This window comes from Lactuca sativa, chromosome 2 (assembly GCF_002870075.4).
Source record: "Lactuca sativa cultivar Salinas chromosome 2, Lsat_Salinas_v11, whole genome shotgun sequence".
NCBI lineage: Eukaryota > Viridiplantae > Streptophyta > Magnoliopsida > Asterales > Asteraceae > Lactuca > Lactuca sativa.
In genome coordinates, this window is record NC_056624.2 from 118,877,448 (window position 1) to 118,902,418 (window position 24,971).

At 37.7% G+C, this 24,971-nt stretch overlaps 1 protein-coding gene across 1 annotated transcript; it reads left to right on the forward strand.

The window, feature by feature from the left end:
- The first annotated feature begins 273 nt into the window (after positions 1 to 273).
- On the forward strand, positions 274 to 10,644 carry LOC128132370 (uncharacterized). The gene is made up of 3 exons (XM_052768901.1): positions 274 to 972; positions 10,041 to 10,082; positions 10,624 to 10,644. Exons 1-3 carry the CDS (start codon positions 274 to 276, stop codon positions 10,642 to 10,644), a joined length of 762 nt encoding a protein of 253 aa, XP_052624861.1.
- The last annotated feature ends 14,327 nt before the right edge of the window (positions 10,645 to 24,971 follow it).

Consider the following 24,971-nt stretch of genomic DNA (forward strand, 5'->3'; position numbering starts at 1 on the left):
GTGAGGGCCATGTCTTGGGCCCAATTTGTGGAGAGGTTCGAGGCACAATATGTGCCTAAGGTGGAGCAGCAGCGGATGCAGCAAGAGTTCATGGCCTTACAGCAGACTACTGAATCCGTTAGTGACCTGTACGCCAAGTTCTTGGAGATGCTATCTTTTTGCCCCTCGTTTGCTGGGAACGCGGCCTGGTTAGTCAGCCGGTACACTACCATTCTACGTACTGAGATTCGGGAATTCGTTAGCATGCAGGAGTTCCCGACTTTATCCGCGATCATGGATGCAGCGAGGAGGAGGGAAATCGAGTTGCAGACCCAGACCAAGAGGAAGGCCAATGACACCTCCTCCAAGACATCCGGAGATGCCCAGAAAAAGCAAAAGCAGGGTGGTAAGTCAAGGTATGAGTACAAGCCGTCTTCAAGTCAGGGCGAGAAAAATCCGTTGATACGCTACAACTGTAAAAAGCCAGGGCATCATTGGAAGAATTGTAGGGCTCCCCCTGCGAGTGCAGTTCCTCATATTACTTCTGCAGTTCCCATCTGCTATCACTGCAACGAGACGGGACACAAGAAGCCTGAATGCCCGAAGTTGAAGACTGGTAAAGGAGACAGGGGTACAAATCCTGCAATTGCATCATCCTCTAAGGGAACCACTATGGTGACACGAGGTCGTGCTCACCAGATGACTGTGGAGGAGCCGGTGATTACAACGACACTGGCAGACACTTATTTGCTAGATTCCAAGCCCGATGTTGTTATGTTTGATAGCGGTGCTACCCATTCTTTTGTATCTCACACGTTTATTAATCGTTTGGGGCGTAGTATCGGAAAATTGGCTCACCCAATGGTTGTCGATGTTGTCGACAACCGCACTATTTCTGTCACCGATGTCTATCGGGGTTGCACACTCGAGTTTTCTGGAGTTGAATTCCCTATTGATATTATCCCTATTGCGATGCGAGAGCTCTGCGTTATCGTAGGCATGGATTGGCTTGATGCGTTTGATGCGGAAATCCACTGTCGTAAGAAGCAAGTTCGTGTTCGAAACCCTAGAGGTGGAGAACTTATTATTCAGGGGGACATTCCCCGCCTGGCTATGGCTTCTTGCTCTTCTGCTATAGCACTAGACGACGTTCCTATCGTTTCCGACTTCAGCGATGTCTTTCTGGAGGAACTCCCTGGCTTGCCACCTGTTCGGCAAGTGGAGTTTCGCATTGATTTGGTGCCAGGTGCGACTCCGGTAGCGAAATCTCCTTACCGCTTGGCACCACCTGAAATGAAAGAGCTCCAAGATCAACTTCAAGATCTAAGTGATAAAGGGTTTATACGGCCAAGCTGCTCGCCTTGGGGTGCTCCTATTCTCTTTGTGAAGAAGAAAGATGGATCCCAGCGAATGTGTATTGATTATAGGGAGCTAAACAAGCGCACGATAAAGAATAGGTACCCGTTGGCACGTATTGACGATCTTTTCGATCAGCTTCAGGGAGCATCTTGGTTTTCCAAGATTGATTTACGTTACGGTTACCATCAGATGCGGGTTCGTGAAGAAGACATTGAGAAAACAGCATTCCGTACTCACCCTCTAACATTGAGAAAACGGTATTAAGGTCGATCAAGCCAAGGTTAATGCGGTTAAACAATGGAAGATTCCAAAAACACTTTCTGAAATTCGCAGTTTCTTGGGTTTAGCCGGTTATTACCGGAGGTTCATTGAAAATTTCTCTAAAATCGCCTTACCACTCACCCGATTGACCAAGAAATCAATGAAATTCGTTTGGGGCCCGGAGCAGCAACTGGCGTTTGATGAGTTAAGGAAACGATTGTGTGAAGCTCCGATTTTGGCCTTACCTGATGGGGTTGAGGATATGGTGGTTTACTGTGATGCATCGCTTCAAAGTCTTGGTGCCGTGTTAATGCAACGAGATAGGGTGATAGCCTATGCCTCCCGACAGCTGAAACCCCATGAACGAAACTACCCCACTCATGATTTGGAGCTTGGGGCTGTTGTTTTCGCTCTTAAGATTTGGAGATACTATCTCTATGGAGTGAAGTTTATCATATACACTGACCATAAGAGTCTAAAATATTTGTTCGAGCAGCGGGATTTGAATATGAGGCAGATCCGAGGGTTGGATATGGTAAAAGATTATGATTGTGAAATTCACTACCACCCCGGTAAAGCTAATGTGGTAGCTGATGCTCTCAGTCGTAAACAATCTGCCGAACCGATTCGAGCTAAGTGTCTCCGGATCATGATGGTGTCGTCTTTGTTAGATCTAATCCGGGACGCCTAAAAGACGGCAATACTGGAGGAAAACATCAGGCGTGAGAAGATTGGGAAAGAGTTGCCTAAGATGGAACGAGACGGGCGGGGTTTGCTGACTCGCTACGGTAGGGTTTGGGTCCCATATACCGGGGGAAATCAGAAAACCCTAATGGATGAGTCTCATAAGTCAAAATTTTCTATCCATCCTGGTGCTACTAAAATGTATCGGGACCTTCATGAGGCTTACTGGTGGCATGGAATGAAGAATGATGTGGCTCGATTTGTGGAAGAATGTATGACCTGTCGGAAGGTCAAGGCGGAACACCAGAAACCGCATGGGAAGTTGCAACCATTGGAGATTCCGGAATGGAAATGGGAGCATCTAACCATGGACTTCATTACAAAACTTCCTAGAACTGCCCGAGGATCAGATACGATATGGTTGATTGTTGATCGTTTGACTAAGAGTGCTCACTTTCTGGCTATAAAGGAGAGCTCATCGGCGGAGAAATTAGCCGAGATCTTTGTTTGGGAGATTGTCTCATTACATGGGGTGCCCGTTTCTATCGTCTCCGATCGAGACACCCGATTTACCTCTCGGTTCTGGAGGAAGTTTCAAGAGGAATTGGGCACACGATTACATTTTAGTACCGCCTTCCATCCGCAGACAGACGGGCAGAGTGAGCGGACGATTCAGACCTGGGAGGACATGCTTCGGGCATGTGCGATTTATTTTGGGGGTAGTTGGGATGACCATCTACATCTAGCTGAGTTTTCTTATAACAACAGCTATCACTCGAGCATTAAAATGCCTCCGTATGAAGCCTTGTACGGGAGGAAGTGCAGGACGCCCGTTTGTTGGGGCGAGGTTGGGCAGAGGGTACTTGGGAGTACCGATATCGTGCTACAGACCACGGAGAAAATCCAAGTGATTCGGGATCATTTGGTCACAGCGAGCAATCGTCAGAAAAGTTATGCCGACAAAAGACGCTCCAATCTTGAGTTCCAGGTGGGAGATTATGTGTTGCTTAAAGTTTCCCCCTGGAAAGGTGTGATTCGATTTCGGAAGCGGGGAAAGCTCGGACCCCGATTCATTGGACCCTACAAGGTCATAGCTCGTGTGGGGAAGGTGGCTTACCGTTTAGAGCTTCCTGACGAGCTTAGTCTAATTCATAATACGTTCCATGTGACTCAGTTACGAAAATGCGTTGTTGATGAGACCGCTGTGATACCACTGGAGGACATACAAATTGACGAGCGTCTCAATTATGTTGAGAAACCAATCGCTATTTTAGAACGAAAGACGAAAGCTCTCCGCAACAAGACTATAAACCTGGTTAAGGTGCAGTGGCAACATAGGAAGGGTTCAGAATGGACTTGGGAACCGGAATGCGAGATGCGGGCTCATTATCCGGATCTGTTTCTAGGTGTTGACTTCGAGGACGAAGTCTGTTCTTAGTGGGGGAGAGTTGTAACGCCCCGGGTTTTCTCGGTACGTTTGGTTATTTTAATTTAATTATCCTTGTAACCTTGGGTTAATTTATTTAACCAATTTCTGATTTCTTATGTTATTGGACTCTTTTGATCATCTTGTAAACTCCTTTTATTGAAGTCCATGGGCTATGGGCCTATTTGCAAAGTCCATCTAGTTAATAGTACTTAATGTGTAAATTGAATCATTTGGAACACACACAAGGAAAACACTCTAAACCCTCCCTCTCTCTCAAAGATCGTCCCTCTCTCTCTCTTTGGGATCAAGAGCAGCCAAGGGGCTGTTTGGAGCTTAATTCTTGTTCATTTCCAGCCTTGATTCGTATTGGTATGAACCTCCTTATCCTTTCTTACGACTTGATTCATAACCTTGTTCTAGTTTTATGATTTCATCTTCACCTCTTCTCCTTCTTATTTTATTTGTAATTGTATGTTATACATCATCTCAAGATCCTATCTTCACCCCATATATGGTGGATGATGGATCTAGGGGATTACATGTGGCAAAAGATCATGGAAACCCTAAAAGGGAGAATGATGATTTTATGTGCTTATGTTTATTTTCATGTTGATTATTATTACATCCTTGAGGCTAAATGAAATCCTAATGATCCCTAACCCTTTTTAGTACCACCATTATCATGGGGACTGAATTGGGATGATGAACACATCTTAAAATGTGTTTCAAAAGGAGAAGGATGGATAAGCCAAAAAGGAATCACGGGTGGCTACGATTCTGTTTTCCATCAGATCTGTAGTCATTTTGTAAAAATCATATCTGGATCTCTAGAACTCAAACGGACCCCAAACCAGTTCCAAAAGTTCACAAATTGAGTTGGCTAACTTTCTTAAGAAGGCCAACCTCACTGATAAGGGCTTTATCTATGTGAAAGAATGGCATCTTTGCTGTTAGGTCTAATCCGGGTCTGTTCTGATATGTCATTTTGTTTTCATCATTTCTAAGGCTTGGAAAAGGATCCAGAGTGATTCCAAGTTTCTATATGTTCCTTATATTATGAATTTAAGATCTGGAGAATATGGGGTGTTATTTCCAATTATAAATTGGTTAGAATGGATCCACACTCCAGGTCAGTGGGCAGTCACCAGCTTTTGCTAGTGCTGTGATTGTCCACAATGTGAATTTTATATCTGGAGTTTGAGAGATGCTTTTCATTCAATTCCAACTCTGAGACTTTCAATTTTATGTCCTTTACTTCTCTTAATTTTCTTTTGGACGAATTCTACTCACAAGTTGGGTAGAATTGGCCAACATCACTTGACTGTATTGTTGGAGACAGAAGTGATACACCAATTTGTAAAATTCATATTTAATTCATCTTTTGGAGTTAGAATGAGTTCTTTATAGTTATGGAATCCTGAGCAATCATAGTTTCCTATAAAATTTAGTTAAAGCTATGTTTCTGTTTTAGATTTTGGAGTAAATCCGTTTTGAACAGCAGGTCTGTTTTAGAGACCTTGCTGTGATTACTCTTTTCTCAACTCATAGCTTCGTTACTTCTCCTTTCTAACCTTTAGTCCTTCTTAGGTGAGGTTTTGAAGTTTGCTCAAGCTTGGTAGCATTATTTGATTGTTAGCCATCCTTAATACTCACTCAAGGTGAGTTCTCTCACACCGTTGTATTGATGATTGTGTTTGCTAGTTAGCTCGTGTGTGATTATTTGAATTTATTATAAAAGCATGCTATATAGGTATTGTTTTAATTCGTACATGTGCACTGTATGTAACTAATTATGGATATGGGGACACCACCAAAGGATACGGATTTACCGGTGCGGTGGGTAGGTAAGATCACCAACGTAATACTCTTCGTGAGGTGCGGTGATTAGGGCCAAATGATACGGGATCTTCCCGGTGCGGTTCAAACCTACAAGTCCTTCTCGTAATATAGACATTGATTCGTTCTTTGTCTTTATCATTATAATTGGAAAATGGATTAGGGCTAGTAAATATGAATGTTAGTACAATGTCTGTGTTTGAATTCACTAAGCTTCGTGCTTACGTTTTTCCCTTATAACTTTTCAGGTGCTAAGATTAAAGAGGCTAAGGCTTGACATGGAGCATCGGGACATCGCTACTAGTTATTTTGTTGGGACCTTATTATTATTATTACTTCCGCACTTATTTTATATGATTATTAAGTTGATGGATTATGTTATGACTATTTCAGTTGTTTTAATTTAACTTAAGATGGGTTTTAAAAGTTTAAAATTTTTGCAAAAAAAAAAATTGGGTGTCACATCATCTGAGCCCTGTTTCTTTGATGATTCCGGGACGTAATCATCCTAAGGGGGAGATAACTGTAACGCCCGTAGATCCGGGCTAGTCAATTTAGAGATAATAGGGGTCGAAAACGACTTTTTGGCAAAAGATTATTTAGAATAAATAATCTTAACCAAGTTTTAGTATATGTTACAAGGTTTGCGTACATATAAAGAGCGTCGAAATCCGAGTTACAACGAAGAAGTTATGACCCGTCGAAGTTTCGCGACGGAACTGGCACGACACCGGGAAGTGTAAATAGTGAATTTACGATAGAGCTACTTTTAGCCTTAAAGTTCTAAACAAAATTCATAGAAAATGTTCAACCGAGAGTGTCCATAAAAAGAACACCCAAATCTGACTTCGTATGAGGAAGTTATGATTTTTCTAGGATTTAGCATAGCGGTGCATGGCCCGAAACTCGAATTTTAGTTCGAGCGGTATTTGGCTTACGCGACCTAAATGAGAGTTTAATATCTCATTAATAGGAACTCAACGACAAAAAGACAGACGTAACGTATGTAAAAGCTATGAATTTTACGCGGACATTTTACAGTGTAATCACCTCCTACTGTTAAATTTAATATCGGTCGAGAATTAGCTGACGGAGTAAAAAGGAAAGTTGTAGATTTTATTTTTACCTACGCGTGGATATAAATAACGTCAAAAACGAAGCTCGTATGCGAAAGTTATGGACGAAGCTTAGTCTCTAATTTTCGAGCGCGCCAAATTCGATACAGTTTTGTAAATCCGAGATAGATTGAGAATTAGCCAACGAGGTCTAAATGAAAGTTTTAGTACTCATAAATACCAATGTGTGTATATAAATAACGTAGAAAATGGAGCTCGTACGCAAAAGATACAGACGATGCTTGGAGACTACTTTACTATCAAATTCTTATAAATAAAGGGCGAACTCCTCATATTTTCTTCACACCATAAGCCTTTCTTTCTCTCTCTAACTTCTCTCTAACCTCCCAAACCCCCTCCGAAGTCGAGGGAACCTCCCTAGCACGACAAGAAAGCCCCGGAGCGCCCGACGGCTCCGAGAAGAAAAGTTTTCGGCTCGGAAACGCTGCTCCAGTGAAGCCCGGTTTTTAATAAAAAACTCATTGTAAGTAAGCTACGCCTATACTATATTTAATATAACTTTTATTTAATTATAGTAACAATATTAGGACCTTAAAATAATTATTTGGGCTATTATTATGAGTTATATTGAGTGTTATGTAACGCTTATATAATAGTAATAATAGCTAGACTATTAATTAGTCGCGGTTAACGTTAAAAACTAAACCCTAGTGGTATTGATACTAGGTTTTGTCGAGGAAAATTGTTTTGAGATAACGAAGTGCTGTCTGAGTTCGGAATCACCACCTAATCAAGTGAGTGCATGGTCCCTTTCATCTTACACATAGATATGAAGTATTTTATATAAACTACGTGCTATGTGTGAATATTATGTGTATAATTGCTATCTATGCTGGATGAACGATTTTATACATGTTTTAAATGATTTAAACTGTATATGTATTTTATATCTACGATAATATTGGGGCAAAACATGGGTAGATGTAATAGATGGAGTATGAGTTGGATGATGAGTTGAGATGTGAAATAGACCGTGAGGTGAGGGTGAGAGGTGGACGATGTGAGAAGCCTTTTTCCTAAATGATGGCCCCATCTTTCAGCAGAGTATGGATGACAACCACGGACTATTCTTGATGGTCCAGTGGAACACTAGCAGGATCGCAACCTGTATGTGTTGTGAACGATGTGTTCACCGGTGTACTCTAAAAACCCATTGACATGTATTGCGAGTGGATACTGTCGATAAACGAAATAGCCCTGGCAGCTATGGATTTAGTGCCTGTTGAGAAAACCCTGGCAACTATGGATTTAGTGTCCGTTGAGTAAACCCTGACAACGATGGATTTCATGTCGATTCCTTAGGATGATCCTTAGGAATGAATTAACGAGGAGTAGCTGATTCTTAGGGTAGACCCTTAAGAGTAAAGAAGATAATGGGGATGGGTAATTGGGTTAACTGTTTGATGATTAAATATAATAATTATATTATTGTGGGTTGAAAACCCTATGTACTCACCAGGTTTCCCAACCTGACCCACTCAGTTTATTTATATCACAGGTGTTGATATGAAGTCACATTACACTGAGAGATTAAGGAGATATAGATCACTAGTGATAATGAATGTAAGTTCTGTTTATGCTTATGTTTCTGTATTGACGACGACATCCCAAATGTTTTAAAATGAATCAAAATACATTTCTTCAGAAATGCTTTGATAACATATTTATCATGTTTTACTGGGAACAAATTCCGCAACATTTTTATTAAAAGAAGTACTCTGATTTTTATAAAGCATAAACAACATCGGTATTTTTTGGCCGTGAAAAATGAGGATGTCACATGCTAAACCCTAGCCACTTCCCCCCACCCCCCCCCCCCCTCATCGAATTCCAAACTTGTTCCAAAGCTTAGACCATGGCTGCTAATATCATCCATTTTGCGACCTATCATCAATTTGATTTGTTCACAACCTTGTATGGAAGTTCAATCTAGTTTACAAGACATAAATAAATCATACACAAATCCAGATACACATTAACCCAGAGAGTTAAAAAGGTTTAGAGTGGAACCCATATGAAAATCGTATTTACAGATATGCAACGAAATAAGAACAAAACAGAGTAGTAATGAAATTTGCCAATCATGAACCTTGATTGGGATATACTAAATTACCTGAAAGAAATATAGAGGGCAAATTGGGAATAAATCCCAAATCATAAGAAAGCCCTAAACCACACTTTTCATTGGAAAAGAACAAAATCGTTCAATACCCAGTTCACTCTTTTTTCAATCGTAAGTAGAAGGGAAACGAGAGAAATTGAGAGATTCAGTGAGGGTGATAGAGATGGAAAGACATAGGGCTTTCACATCCGAAATCAACCAAAATTAGGATTACGTTGCAGAAATCATTTTTTACAGTGATGGTGAAAGAGGATGAAGGGAAATAAGGTTTGATTCATGTAATGACTAAAAGGGGTAGTTTGTGAATGGTTTCTAGGTTCAAAATCAAAGCAGGAGATGATGAGGGCAGATGATTGATCTTGACGATGTGAGGTAGTGAAGAAGAAGGGTGTTGAAGGTAGCAAATTCCACAGCGGAGGCATTGGTGGTTGCTGGTTACGAGGGTGGGGCAATAAAACCTAAAGATCTCTGTGAGTTTGAATAGTAGATAGTTCCCACTATCACCAATTTATCCATTGTTATGTTGATGTGTTTAGAGTAAGGATCAAAAAACGCTTCTCGAGCCCTTTTGGTATGCAGGAATGTCTTTGTTCTTGCAAATGATAAGGGATGAGTTGGGTTGAGAGAGAGAGAGAGAGAGAGAGAGAGAGAGAGAGATATTTTTTTATTTTTCTTTTAATTATTAAAGTATATAAATAAATAAATAAAACTGAAAACGAAAACCCAATGGCAAAATAGTCATTACCAAAAAGTTTAAAGTAAATTGGACCAAAGTGGCAAGAAAATGAAATCTTTGGACCATGAGTGCTAGTCCAAACATGTTTGGCCCAAAGTGACAATTTCGACCTAACCACAGGGACCATTCTTGCAATTTTGTCTTTATTTTACATAATTGATTAATTAACAACAATTTTAACCTTCTTTTTCAAGAAACTACATGTAACATTAGACAGTTAGATGTGTTTTTTAAGAAACTACATCTAACGGGACCAAAACTATGCGTATGTGGAAGGTGATCGTGGAGTGGCAACGATGCGCCCACGTTGCCGACACGAAAGCGAATGTTAGATCTACGCGCTGTGCTATCACATGTGCCAACTACTCTTTATTGCCATCTTCAAAAATAAGAAATGGCAAAACACAATACTTCCCACCAACTCTTACTAAAAGAAAGATATGAAGCAAAAAAAATAATAAATACTAATGATGTGTTTTTGTGTTTTTTAATTGATAGTCGATATTCGATAGAGCTTGTGTATCAAGATATTTGTTAAAGGTACCACTACCACCATGTGATTATCATCAACAGGCACGGGCAAAAAATCATTTCTTAAAAGTGAAATACATCAATATTAGAAAATAAATTACATTTGATATGGTTTTAATGCATCTCCAACCCAACAGTAAAACCAACATTAAATTATCTTTTACACTATAATGCTTTAATTCTACTAAACTTAACACTATATATAACTATATATAATAGTGGTGATCGACAGTTCGACACTAAATATACTAAATATAATGTTATGCTATAAATGAACACTATATTTAATGTTAAAATTTGGATAGTACATATTAGTCCATAAAGTTTAAATACGTATTTAAGACTATTATTTTAAGAGTTTATTTAAACAAAAACTAAGTTCATATAATGAAACTAGTATTACATTGAAACATTCAACCGTTGGTTTGTAATTTTATAATGGAGTAAATTATATAAATCATTTTCTTTTTTAGAACGGCAGGAATACATAAATCATTCTTCTTGCAGATGTCCAAATGTTTTTTAATTCTTATTTTAAAAATTAATTCAGATCGTCTCTCAATTGGCTTAATCTTGCACGCTTTATCCATGAAAGACGATTTTGTTGTGAACTTAGTCTGTTCCAGAACTGAAATGACCATAATGCCCTATTGTTTTATTTTTCAATTAATTTGTTGTTTTTATTATTATTTTCATTTAAAAAAATAGAGGCCCACTACACCACCCCTCCCCCTTCACTTTCCCCAGCCTTCACTTTGTTACTAATCAGAAACATACACATACTCGATGAGAAGGAAAGAAGAGACCTAATTTGTCGGCTAGTCACCAGCCACCGTCACCATCTCCACCCTCCAACGAACCTTCTCAGTACATCTATTAATGTCTCCATCCAACTCCCTCACCCCCACTCGTATCCTAACCATCGATGTCTAAAGCCACTTCTAGCGAAGTCTGAAGTCGCCGATTCGTCGGAGAAGGTGTTCTTGCAGAGCCATTATCATTACATGTGCGCTTAAACCACTTGTGTTGTGAGCCACCATCGACACTGTAGATCCATGCTGAAAACCTAACTATTGCCATCACTGTTTGAAAAGTTAGATTTGAGGTGGTGGCTATGTATATCCATGATGGTGGTGATTGTGAATCTTCAAGATGCACATCAGAAAAGATGAAGGAATACAACGACAATCTAGATTTTGGGTTTTAACACTTCAGATGGAGACAACGATTTAGGGTTTGGGTCTACCCATCTCTTATTCTTCTCCGACCATTCGACCACTATACATGTGATTAATGGTGACAAATCCTTATCCCATTTACGACCAGGGTTCACCGATCTGTTCTTCATTTTTAGTCTATATTTGTCAAAAAAGTTGGAGTCCTGAGAGAGATAAATGGGTAAAAGATAGATGAGGCTTAAAAGAGTCGTTTAGTATTAGAGTTGGTTCTTGTTTTTGTTGAGGTCATCTTCTTCCAGAAAACCTAAAAAACTGAACCCAATAGTGGTGGTGATGGTAGGTGACGACAATGGTGGTGATATTGGTCAAAGGCAATAGTGAAGGGCCATATATCTAACATTTTTTTCAAATAACCTTCCATATATTAAAATATATCTAACAAGGAGCTAGAAACAAAACAAATGATTCATCGGGTTTTTTCAAACAATCAGTCCAAAAAAGAGAGTTTTTTTTATTTCTATTAGAAAACCAAAGGAAAGAAAATTCTCTAATGCATTCCAACATACCATGTTTCTTCAACTTTCCAACTTCATTGAGTACATCCTTTCATAACTTCCATATAGTCCAGAATGTAGTTCACAAGATCAAGTCCACCATACTTCTCTTTTTATAGTTTATAATCAAATTATCATAACCAAAAAAGGCCATGCACATAATAAAAAAACAAGTTGGGATATCTCCAACCACCTGAAAATAGCATCCCAAGTTCTAGCTGCAACTTCACATTTGACAAAAAGATAGTCCACTTCTTCACATTCTAAGTTACAATTAAGACATAAAGTAGATGGAATATCTATCCCTTTTTGACAAATTTATTCTAGTTGGTAATCTATCCTAAAGAACTCTCCAAACCATAATGTTTACCTTCCTAGGCAAAGACGGATTCCATCTCGTGATGTTATCTATCGAATAGAGAATATAATTATCGATGCATCTCCTAGCATTACCCACAGTGAAGTTGTCATCTTCAGCTAAATCCCACCACCGTCTATCATTACAATCTGTCAAGACAACATTCTGGATACAAGATTGTGATTCCATAAACTGATTCAAATCTTTACTGGTACAAGGTTGATGTCACCAATCCCAAACCCAAACTCCATATATCAATCTTTCACCAATATAACAATCTTTATTTATGTCTAACTCAAAAATTCTAGGGATTTTAACAGCTAAACACTGATTTTCACACCAAATATCCTTCCAAAACTTTGTGTTTCTGCCATTACCAATTTTCTTTTTTAAGACCGAATCCATATATATTCCATGATTCAAGAGATGAAAGTTGGAGGCCAAAATTCTAGCCCACGAGCATGCTCCAATGTTTCTATTTGAAATGCAATCAAAACCACCATTATCACCATGTAAGATCTTCACCAGTTTCACCCAAAGCATATCCTCACCGTTTAAAAAATGTCATCTCCATTTTTAAAGAAGAGCGAAACTGAAAGCCAAAAAACTTTCAATGTCAAGACCTCCATTAGATTGTGAAGCTCAAAACCACCTCCCATTTTATCGAAGCCATATTTTAGTTTTCATTCCCCCCTCCCCCAACCCTAAGGAAAATTTGGACCTTTGAACTTCCAACAACTTAGCCACGGTTTCCAGCATAAGAAAAAAAGACATAATATATCCTTAGTGAGCCTAAAACCGATATCAACAACATAGATCTTTCACCGATAGATAAAGTAGTATCTTTCTGGTTTGAAAGTATATGATGAAATCTTTCCATAATATTCTTTCATCGTAAAACCCTTGTCACTTTTTGACCAAGTGGAAGTCCAAGATAAATAAATGAGAATTTATCTGGCTTACACCCAACAATTTCGCAAAAAGTTTTGATAGATTAATAATTAATAATAAATAAATAAATAAATAAATAAATAAATAAATAAGGACACAAAATGGCTAAAAAATTATGGAATCTGATAAAAATAAAAATCAAATAATAATAATAGGTACGATTTTGATAAACAAATTATTTGATTCGAATTGAGTCTCACATTATTTCGAACTACCATTATTTCTCAGTGAACCTGATAAAAGACATATCAAAATCGTTTAGCTGTTTAAACAAGAGATAATCACATAAAAGGGTAATATATTTTGCGATTTGTACACAATTGGTCATTGAGTTTTTTTCATCCAGATTTAACCCTTCAACTTTTTAAATTGTACACATTGAGTCCTTATTACCAGTTACTCTAGGTTAGCCGGGAAAATGACTTAATAGGGTAATATATTTATCATTTTGTACACATTTAGTCCTTAATATTATTGTACACATTTAGTCCTTGATATTTTTTTGTTTCAAAATATGGATAATGACACTGTAGCATATGAAAGTTTTGACATTTGACTAATTTGGTCATTAAAGTGTTTTTTTTGGTACATTAGACCACTAAACTCGTATATGACCTGTCAATTTAGTCATTTTCCATACTTTTTAATGGTTTCTCGGTTGACATTTTATATGTGTCAATTAATATTTATTTTTTGGCAAATCTGATGCCACGCGAGATATGCCACATCAATAAATGATATACAATGCTTAAAACCTATTGTCTTTAGCTATCGAACTTCACTCGAATTCATTATTCAGCTGTAAACGAAACTGATTTAGGGTTTGTAAAGTATTTTTTGACCGAGCTGAAGAACCAAAAAAAGTCGCAACAATGGCACAATCGGAACCTAATGGAGTGTTTGCAATGGTGGAACTCAACTACCAAGGGGTATTTAAAAGAAATCCTTTCTCTTACACTGGTGATGTGAAAACCATGTTCACTAATGTCGACTTTTCTTCTATGACTTATTCTGAGTTTGTAACCTTCTGCGAACATTTCAAGCATGAAGAGTGTAAAAAGTTATACTACTGTGAACCGAGCAATTCCCTGATGGAAGGTCTTAATCCCATTTTAGATGATGTGGAATACGCTGCTTTTATTTTTGATGCTTATGGAATAGATAGTGTAATTTCGGTTTATGTGGATCATATTGGGGTTGGTGTTGATGGGTGGTTTGATGATGAAGATAATGATGATGATGAACGTGAGTCTTGTATTGATGGTGAAAATGAAGATAACATAAATGAACTTAGGAATGTTGCCTTTGAATTTAATGAGGATGTAGTGCATATGAATAGGATATAAAATGATCCTTTCTTGAGTAAGTTATGTGTTGATGAGAAGGAGGATAACAACATTGTAGATAATGATAATGGGAGAGAATTTGAACCTAAAATCCAAACTTATTCCATATTTAATGAGCTATTACACTGAAAAAAAAAAAAACAAAAACCAATTCTAGGAATGAGATATAAGGGTCCAGGGCAAGTAAAATCAATGTTGTACAACTATGATGTGGCTAATGGATATCAATTGTGTTTTGAAAAAAAAAAAGATAGGAAAAGACTTTTGGTGAGGTGTAGCAAGGGTGCTTGTATATTTATATTATGGGCTTCTTGGATGAGTGACGAAGAGAGTTTCCAAATCAAGTCACTAAAAGCTTATCATAATTGTGCTAGGAACTTCAAGTTTGGATCATTAATGACATATGCATGGATTGGGAGTCACTATACCAAAGAGATTGTACATAGTCAGAAAATGAATGTAAGGAAGCTTAGGGTAAAAGTAATGACCAAGTTTGGTATCCAAGTTAGTATGGGCTAATGTAGGAGAGCAAAGAAGTATGCACTGAATCTTGTTGAAGGTAGCCTTGTTGAACATTATGGTAAGCTATGGTCATGAGATTTTAAGGACAAATTCTGGGTCAACTGTGAAACTAGATGTGGAGGATGATCCAAATGGAAAGAAATATTTTAGCAAGTTCTATGTTTGTTTTCAAGGAGTTAAAAAAGGATGAATTGAAGGGTATAGAAGGATAATAGGTCTTGATGGATTTTTTCTGAAAGGTGTTTTGTAAGGGGGAATTGCTTTGTGCTATTGGGAGGGATTCAATTGAAAAGATATATCTTATTGCTTGGGCAGTGGTTAGTGTGGAGAACAAGCATAATTGGAAGTGGTTTTTGGAGCTTCTCACTGATGATCAAAAATTGAATTTAGGCAATGGCTTCAATTTAATGTCAGGCCAACATAAGGTTAGTATTTTACATAGTAATTTATGTATATTTATTTTATACTATTTGATTTAAAACTTTTTTAATACAGGGTTTGATAGAGGTTGTTAAAGAGTTTCTTTCATATGTAGAGCATAGGCAGTGTGTTAGACATATTTGCAAAAATTTGCAGAAGAGATTCACTAGTGCCATATATCATACCTTGTTTTGGAGAGCATCTAAATCCACAACTGAGCATACTTTTAAAGTTATGATGAAGGAAATTGAGACATTGAACCTAGATGCCCATCAATATCTTATGGAGAAAGATCCTAAAACATGATCAAGAGCTTTCTTTCAAGCTAGAAGGTGTTGTGATGCAGTTGAAAATGGCTTCTCTGAAAGTTTTAATGTTGTAATAGTAGATGCTAGGAAGAAGCCCAATAACCATGTTAGAGGAGTTAAGATTATACATGATGGACAAATTGTACAACATGAAAATAAAGGGACAACAATTGGGAAATCATATTTCTCCAGAGATAAGGGATAATGTGAATTTGCTTTAAAAATTCAGAGGCATTATCATGTACTACCTAGTGGAATAAACCAGTTTGAGGTTAGAGGAGCAACATATGCATATGAGGTGAATTTAGAAAGGAAAACATGTTCATGTAGGTTGTGGTAATTGAATGGATATGGATGTTCTCATTCTGTAGCTAGCATATCTTATCTTAATAGGGATGTAGAAGCCTATGTAGAAAACATGTATAGCACCACCACATTATGAAGGCATACAGTTACAGAATTGCCCCTATGAATGGCAGTGACATGTAGCCATAGACAAATTATACTCAACCATTGCCTCCTATTAGTAGAACGATGCCTGGTAAGCTAGCTACTAAGAGGAATAAATCCACTACCAAGAATACAAGAAAACACATGGTTTTTAAGGTTGGAAAGAAAACTAGATGTAGTATATGCAAGGAGATAGGCCATAACAAGGCTACTTGTCCACAGAGAAGGCCCCAAAAGTTAAATGTAAAGAAATAGAAGAAACAAAAAGTTTGTGTCAAGCAAAATGCAAGACATGTAAATCCATTTAAAATTTAAATTTGTTTACATATGATTTGCCACTAACATTATTATATTATGCCATATAGGGTAGTAGAAGTGAACCTTAACAACATGAAGAGGTTGAAATGACTCTAATTGAGATGGTGTGACAACCGTCAATTTTCGGTCAAGTCAAAGTCAAATAAAGTCGACAAGTCAAACCGGCCAACTCAATTAACCCTTGTATACTAGGGTTTACACTATGTTACTATCGTACAACTCACTATTTTAATAAGAAGTTATCACTTGGAAAGTTCATTCGTTCAGAATTTCTATACCCTAATCGGGGTAAGTGATGAAACTATTCGATAAAACGTTATTCCATACCCATCGGGGGCATATAACAACCATAACAAGGCTTAACGGGGTGGAAAAATCTTGTGTTGCGAAGCTAAACACTCAAAAAGGTCACAAATGAAGCCTCTCTCAATCTCTCTTTATCAATTTCTCTCTCACTCCTAAATCTCTCCCAAATCTCTCCTAAATCTCTCTCAAATCTCTCTCTTAACCTCCCTCGACTTTTTATAGTGATTTGGGGGCATCCCGACCCTTAACTTAGCCAAAAATTGCGCAAAACGGAGAGTTTACGCCAAAAACAGCCTAATAGGGCCGAACCTTCTTAGGGTCGAAACCTTAAGAAGTGAAACCCTAAGAAGCCTCAAGGAACCGAAGCCGAAGCAGGAAGAACCGAGAGAAGCTTGAGGGCTGAACCTCCCCAAGGAGCCGAAGCCGAAGTAGGAAGAACCGAGAGAAGCCTAAGGACCGAACCTCCCCAAGGAGCCGAAGCCGAAGCAGGAAAAACCGAGAGAAGCCAGAGGACCAAAACAACATCAGCCGATACCCTCCTTCCGGAACTGAACCTGATATGTAACACCCTGATCCTCAGGTATTAATAATGATATTTTGGTTTGGATTTTTTTTAGAACCTACTCAGCGAGTTGGCCTCCCTACTCGTCGAGTAATAGCAGGTTTGTCCGTGAAATTTAGTGACCTACTCGCCGAGTTCAATATGGGACTCGACGAGTAGATGCTAGTAGATGAAACCCTAGATTTCGGGGCCTTGCACCCTATTTAAAGGGTCATTAGCCTCCCCTTTACATCTCTTTACCTCCCAAAAATCCTGATTCGAGTGTGAGTGTGTTTCTTGATGATTTTAAGCTTGAAGGAGGGATTTGGTGAAGGAAACACTTGAGGAAACAAGCTAGAGGAAGCAAAGGACTCGTGGGGATTCAAGATCTACTTCTGTGGAGCACTCCCTGAAGGTATTAAGCTATTCCTTGGCTCATTTCCACCAAAAATCCTCTTGTGCATGGATTCTAAGAAAGGGCTTTTGTGTTTTAGCCAAGATCTGAAGTTGTAACTTCAGATCTGGACTCCTTTTGGCCTTTAGATGCATAAAGCTATCAGTTGAGCCTAGCATGTGCCTCCCCTCAAGTGTATGACTCCATTCCAAGCTTAGATTTGCTATTTTAGGGCCTTAAAGCCTTGCATGCACGTAAAGTTTGCAACATTATATGGAAAGCATGCCTTAGAAGCTTAGATCTGTAATTTGGAAGCATTGCATGGCTCAAAAGAGTTTGTATGGCCTGAGATCTGTAAGGATTCGACGAGTCGTAGGGGGTGACTCGGCGACTCATATGAAGGCAGGCATAAACTTGACGAGTTGGATGAACAACTCGGCGAGCCCGATGAATATTGCCATAAAATCAACGAGTTGGATGAACAACTCGGCGAGTTGGATGAAGATTACCTAGAACTCGACAAGTTGAAGGAAGAACTCGGCGAGTCGAGTAAGATTCCCCTAACTGTTGGATATTCGTAGACGTGCCGAGTGGCAAGTAAGGAAACTCGACGAATGACCTTAGATTATCAATCAATACCGTATGAACTCGACGAGTCACCTCGATGACTCGGCGAGTAGACGTTATCCCGGGAAACTCGGCGAGTCACTAGTTGTACTCGGTGAGTTAGGGTCAACATGGACTGTTAACTTGATCTTAGTTGTAGTTGACCAGGATGGACTTTGGGGAAATGACTGGATATTGTATGACACTTTTTAGGCAGTTGAGTTGGGCAGCTCGTGGGGTATATTTGGTCGCAAAGTGTCAGTTCATCATTCGTGACAGGTGAGTCTTCTCACCATACCTATGGGTCTAAGGCACCAAGGTCGGCCCATTATGTGAATATGATATATTTGTTATACATTCTGTATTTTGTTATGTGATTGCATGTTTTTTATGAAGACCCCGAGGGAAGCCCGTAGCATTGGATGTAAGACCATGTGGGGTAACCCATGGCAGTCCTAGGTGAAGACCATGTGGGGTAGTCCTAGGTGAAGACCATGTGGGGTAGGCCATGACATTGGATGTAAGGCCATGTGGGGTAGCCCATGACAGTCCTAGGTGAAGATCATGTGGGGTAGCCCATGGCATTCTTACAGGTTTCATGTATGCATGGCTTATGCAATATGTGTTGGATAAGGTGTCTAAGTCCATAACTTATTTGGTATATGCTTGACCCGACCCGGCATGGTCCATTTGGGTTGCATCTCATCCAAACTATTTATGGATAATTTTATGAGAGTTATACACATATGTTTATTAATATATTATAAGTTATAATATATTAATATGAAGTCATGTTATTTAATTAGTCTTAGTCTTAAATTAATTATGAATTAATTTAGAGATTAAAAGGAAGATTAATTAAATTGTGGGCTATTGGTTTTATATAGTGTGGGCTAACACTCATTTGGTAATGGGCTAGGCTTATATGGAAGTCCATGGATGATCCATGGAGCTTTTAACCCATGGATCCTTGGAAAGGAAAAGACATGGGTTATTAGGGTTTCACCCTAACCATGTACACTATATAAGCATGCTTATGTTGCATGAAATGGCCCCTAAGGGAAACTAGTGAACTAGTGTGTGTGTGCTTGTGTGTGGCCGAAAATACAAGTGTGTATTCTCTCTCAAAGTTTTCCAAGAGTTTGTGGTGTTTTGTGATTCCATTTGAGGCATTCACACTATTGGTGCTTGGCCCTCAAACTCCTTAAGAACCAAACTCATCAAAAAGGTATGTAATCTCTTCTAACTCTTTTATGTTGAAATGTTCCCCATGCCATGTTAGATAGGTTATGAACCTTGGAAAATTATTATTTTGCATGTATTTAGACAAACATAGATCCAAGGTTTATTAGGGTTGCATGCACACTTAGGAAGTGTTAGATTGCTCAAAACCCAACAGTGGTATCAGAGCCTAGGCTTGCTTGTTTAATACTTGATGCAAAATAGTGAAAAAGGTCGAATTTGTTGCTGTCTGGCTGATGGACTCGCCGAGTCCATGGGGGGGCTCGCCGAGTACAAGGCAAAATTCATCCTACTCGGCGAGTAGGTTCGTGCACTCGGCGAGTAGAATGATCAGAATGCAGATTTTCGACTTTTGCTGCTGGAAATGGACTAGAAACATTACCCTAAACTGTTTTGGTGTTTTAAAACTTGTTTTAGTTGGTGTAATGGTTGTTCTAATCCATTTACAATAGCATATATCAAAATTCCATGATTTTTATGTGTTCATATAATACTTGAAATTTTGATGATCATGTTCATGTTCTTATGAATTTAGAAGATGATAGGAATTATTTGCTGAATTGTTTAGAATTGATTCTTGATCATTTATGTGTTTTAATGGAGTCCATAATTTGTCCTCAAGTTATGGATATCCAAAGGTCACTTTTCTTTAACACACACTTAAAACACATAAGTTACATGAAAATGAAGAGTCTTCATTTTTATGGACCTTTAATTCATAAGTTATGAAATGAAAAGTCTTGGATGGTTACAAAAGATGAAGAGTCTTGTCCTTAAGTTATGGAGGTTCAAGATTCACTTCATTAATAAATATATAAATAAAGTGTAACCTTAATTAATTTCATAAGTTATAAAATAAAGAAAAGTAATTCTTTTATTAGTTTAAAGTCTTCCATAACTTGTCCTCAAGTTATGGAACTTGAAGAGTTTTTGGATTAAAACTACTTTAAACACATAAATCATGAAATTAATTAGTTTTGAATAGTTTCAAAACTTGCCCTCAAGTTTTGGAATTTGGAAAAGTTTCACACACTTTAATAAACTTTAATTCCAACACTTAGAATTTTAAAAGTTAAAATTCTACCCTTATATTATTATAAGATTAATGGTTAATTATTATATATATGTATAAGAACAAGTCGTTTTACCGTTAGTATGCCTCATTCACGAAGCCGGTCTATAAGTTGGGTATAAGGTTGTTGCCTATAAAATGGCGACTTAATGGGTGTCCACTCTCACCCACCGCTTGCTTGACTGGTGAAGGGTCGTTAGCCGAACGGGTAGGACAATGACTTTAAATTCTCATTAAAAGTATAATGATTATTATAAAGTAACTAAATATTTTTTATTTAATTCCCAATCTTAGTTACTTAAATGTGAATTTGGTGCTAGCCCATGGAATTCACACTTTGTACCTTACCAAGTCGTTGGTGGAGCGTGTGTGGTTAACCGGCACACTAACTTGGACTAGTAAGGATCACGAAGGGTGACTTAATGCTTGTCATAGATCAATGGAGCGTGTGTGGTTAACCGACACATTGATTAGGTGATAATATTAAGGGTACCAAGTGAATTGGTATGGTTATTCACACCTTGTTTTGTGATCCTCGGCATCCCAGTCACAAAATTTGAGAGGGCACACTCGAGATTGAAACATGTCATTGAAAAGTTCAATGAATCTCAAAAGATCTAGGAATTTCAAATCCAATTAAAACCTAATAAATTATTTTGTTTTTCATGGTGGAAATTGGTGAATTGTCATTCGCCTACCTTCAAATATTTTATAGCTTGGATTACGGCATCCCTCTTCCAAATTATAAAATATTGTGTTGGGTCCTAGCCTTAATATTTCATATTGGGTGTTATATTAAAGACTTTGAATCAACTAACTTGATTTTCTCCCATTATAGATGTCTGGTTCAGACAACTATGATCTTCCCAAATCTCTTGAAGATGGTGTCCCTCAACATCATGCTTCACTTCCTCCACATCCTCCAATTATTCTCCCTCACCCACAAGTTCTTGAAAAGTTTAAAGTCACTCAATCCCTATTGGCAAGCATAGTCTATGTGTGCTCACATCTTGGAGATAAAGTCACATATTGACAAGCCGGGAGAGTTGGGTGTCAAAGTCTCGTGAAAGTTGGATGTTCAATCACTTTCTTAGCAACATAGTGAGTCTCTTTGGGACTACTATGAGACAGACTATGACATGACCCTTAATGATGTTATCTATTTGCTTGGTGTTGTGGAATCAGCAATGATTTGGAATAATAGTAAAACAAATTTGATTAAAAGAACAACTTCCCAAGTCTTAAATGGACATTGACAATGGTAGCATTGGATATCTAGAAAAGGATTTCTCTTCCCAATGGAAAGGGATCGGCTATAGTCAACTCGGTTGACCAAATGGTAAAGAGAAAGGCTAAGTCTGAGATAGTCTCATGTGCCATTACCAAAGGGTCCATGTGTTTTGTTGCCAAAGGAAGGGGCATTGGTTGCGAAGCTGCCCTATTCACCTGAAAGGTCATAAGGTTGATCAAGTCAAGAGGTTTGACTCTACTTCGGGTAAAGTCCACTGTCTAACTCTATTAAGTTCCTATTTGGAGATTCTTATTACATAATGTGAATGGGTCACATGCTGATGTTTTAAGAATCAAATAAAAGATAGGAAGCTTAAAGTAAGTATATGTTGATTCTGATTGCAAAGGTGGGTTTCGATCACATGGTTCGGTAATCAGAATTTTGAGCTGTTGCTTAAGAGTTATAATATATTGCTTATGAATAGATAACAACAAGGTTTTCATGTGGATTGTAAGGATAAGTTTTTCCGCAAAGTTTTAAAATAAAGGAAAAAAAGGGTTTTAATTTTATTTATTTTAAAAATATCCTTACAATGGCATCTGTGGAAAATTGTTGCTTATATGTTTCCAGTAATAGCAATATTGGAAAGTGGATTTGATTCTTTCATTTGTGGTAGTGTCTGAATTTACCAAATGAAGAAAGTTTTTCATCACCCAAGTTTCAATTGGACAGAAACTTGGAATCATACAAGTTGTATTGTATGATGAATGAGAATTTTCATCTTTGAAAATTAAGACTATTTCTTTGATCACATGTATATGTGAGTCAATTGAAGGACTAAGGAATTAGGTACACTAGGTGTGCGCTGGTCAAGGTCCACCACAAAGATTGATTTGTCATGATTTACTGAAGATTAGTAAATATGATTATACTTATAAGGTTAAGTATAATTCTGTAACATTGGAAAGGTTACAATGTATGACAAAACAAATGAGAAGAATCAAATTAGGCAGAAAGATAAGAGTTTCTCAAATCTGAAAGGATGGGAGAGTACTTTAGTATCATATTTCATGATCATCTTAATGATTATGAAACCATATCACAAATTCATACTCTAAGGACGTCTTAGTGCATTCTTATGGCTAAGAAGGGAGGTCATGAATTGTTGGATTGGTTAAGATCAAGAAGATGAGTCATACTTCGTTCCAAAACAATTCTTAGAGTCATACTCCAAGATTGTAACATTGAGTGACATAAAGTAAGGTTTAAAACACTTATCAAATGTAGTGTAGAATGTTTCTACCCTTGTACATTTGAGATTGGTAAGTTGTGATGTCTTGGATGAGACAAAAGACCAACTAAGACCAATTGTGTGAAGTGTTAGTCTTGATAAGAATCCGCACTATCCCTTGAATATTTGTTTTGTCAAGGAATGGTTCTTGACTGGGGAAACTTATATGTCAAGGGGACAGTGGGAGCCTTAAAGATCCTGAAAGAGTTTCAAGATTTAATCAAGAGTAAAACCTGTAATTTATCGCTAGCACACAACTTAAGGTTTGCAACCTATCGTGTTGACATAATTCTTGTTTCTGTACCTACTTCAAATAAGTTGAATTTGCATGTGAGTTATCAAAGTTCAACTTGGAAGCATTGGTGGGCCTTGTGCTACCAAGGTGACAAGAAACTAAGATTGAACAAGTTTAATCCATGTAAGGCTGAATTTGTCACTAACCTTATCTTGTGATTATGGTTTTGACAAATTCACATGGATAGGAACTCATACACCATAAAATCTAAGCGTAATAAGGTTTCTCTGCGATTCATGAAAATGATGGTGAGGAAACGCTTTCACTAAGTAGATTTTACGTAGATATCAATTGTGTTATTTGCATTTTCAAAAGTCGTTAGTGGAGTGCTTGTGGTTAACCGGCACACTAACATGGACTTGTGAGAAATGGCAATTGCCTAAGCAATTGAGACTATGATTACGGCATCCCTTTTCATAGTTCTGAATATTTTTTAGACACACATGTGAGCTATCTAAGAAAGGGTGTATGAATCTAAATTTCAGAAGTCCAGCAGATTTCTGGAAATATGTCAGAGCTAGTGGGAGCATAAGTGTTATGCTGATAATCATCATGTTAGTGGGAGCATGATTATTACGTTTAGTGTTGCAAGTTAGAAATGTTTATTATAGAAAACAAAGTTTCAATTCATGAAGTTGCAGGGGTTGAAAAGTTGTTTTGCTATAATTAAGGGAGAGGAAATTATACTTCATTTCAATTCTAAAGCTTAGATTGAGATTTTAATCATCTTTAGTCAATAATATATATATATATATATATATATATATATATATATATATATATATATATATATATATATATATATATATATATATATATATATATATATGAATTTTATGTTGGAATGGTTCAACTTGAAGAAATTCTATATATATTGCGTTTTCAAAATTTGATTATGATTACGGCATCCCTCTTCATAGTTAAATTTTGAAAACATGGCAAATAAAAAATATTGTAGCAAAAGACTGGTCTAGTATCATGTCTTTATGTCAAACATCATGGATCGTGTCCCATATGCTTCGGATATAGGATCGATTGCATGTGCTATAATATTCATCTTTTCTAAATTTTCCAAATGCTTAAGGCATTGAGAAGGGAAAAGTCTAGAACTGGATATGACTTAAGTGATTAAGCAATTGTCGAGGACAATCTGAGGTTCACCAAAGATTGGTTGCTCAAGGAAAGTTGGAAGTATGATGTAAGTTGTCGGAAAGGACCGTATTGACATGTTCTGAAAAGAAGTAACTCTTGTTCGGAAGTGATAGTCAAAATGGGACTATGGAAATGTCTCCATGGGTGGAAGTTATTCAATCTATGTAAGATTAGAAAACCTTAATGCAAGAAGGATGTTCAAAGCAATGTACTTTGAACATGAGACTTTCGTTCCATAGAAGTTGACCTTCTTTGAAATACTCTGTAATGACTGGTGACAAGGTTTTGGTGACTTTGTGCATAATCATTTGTAACATCCCCCTTTGGCACGTATCAGAATATTGTCCGCTTTGGGCCACTCGG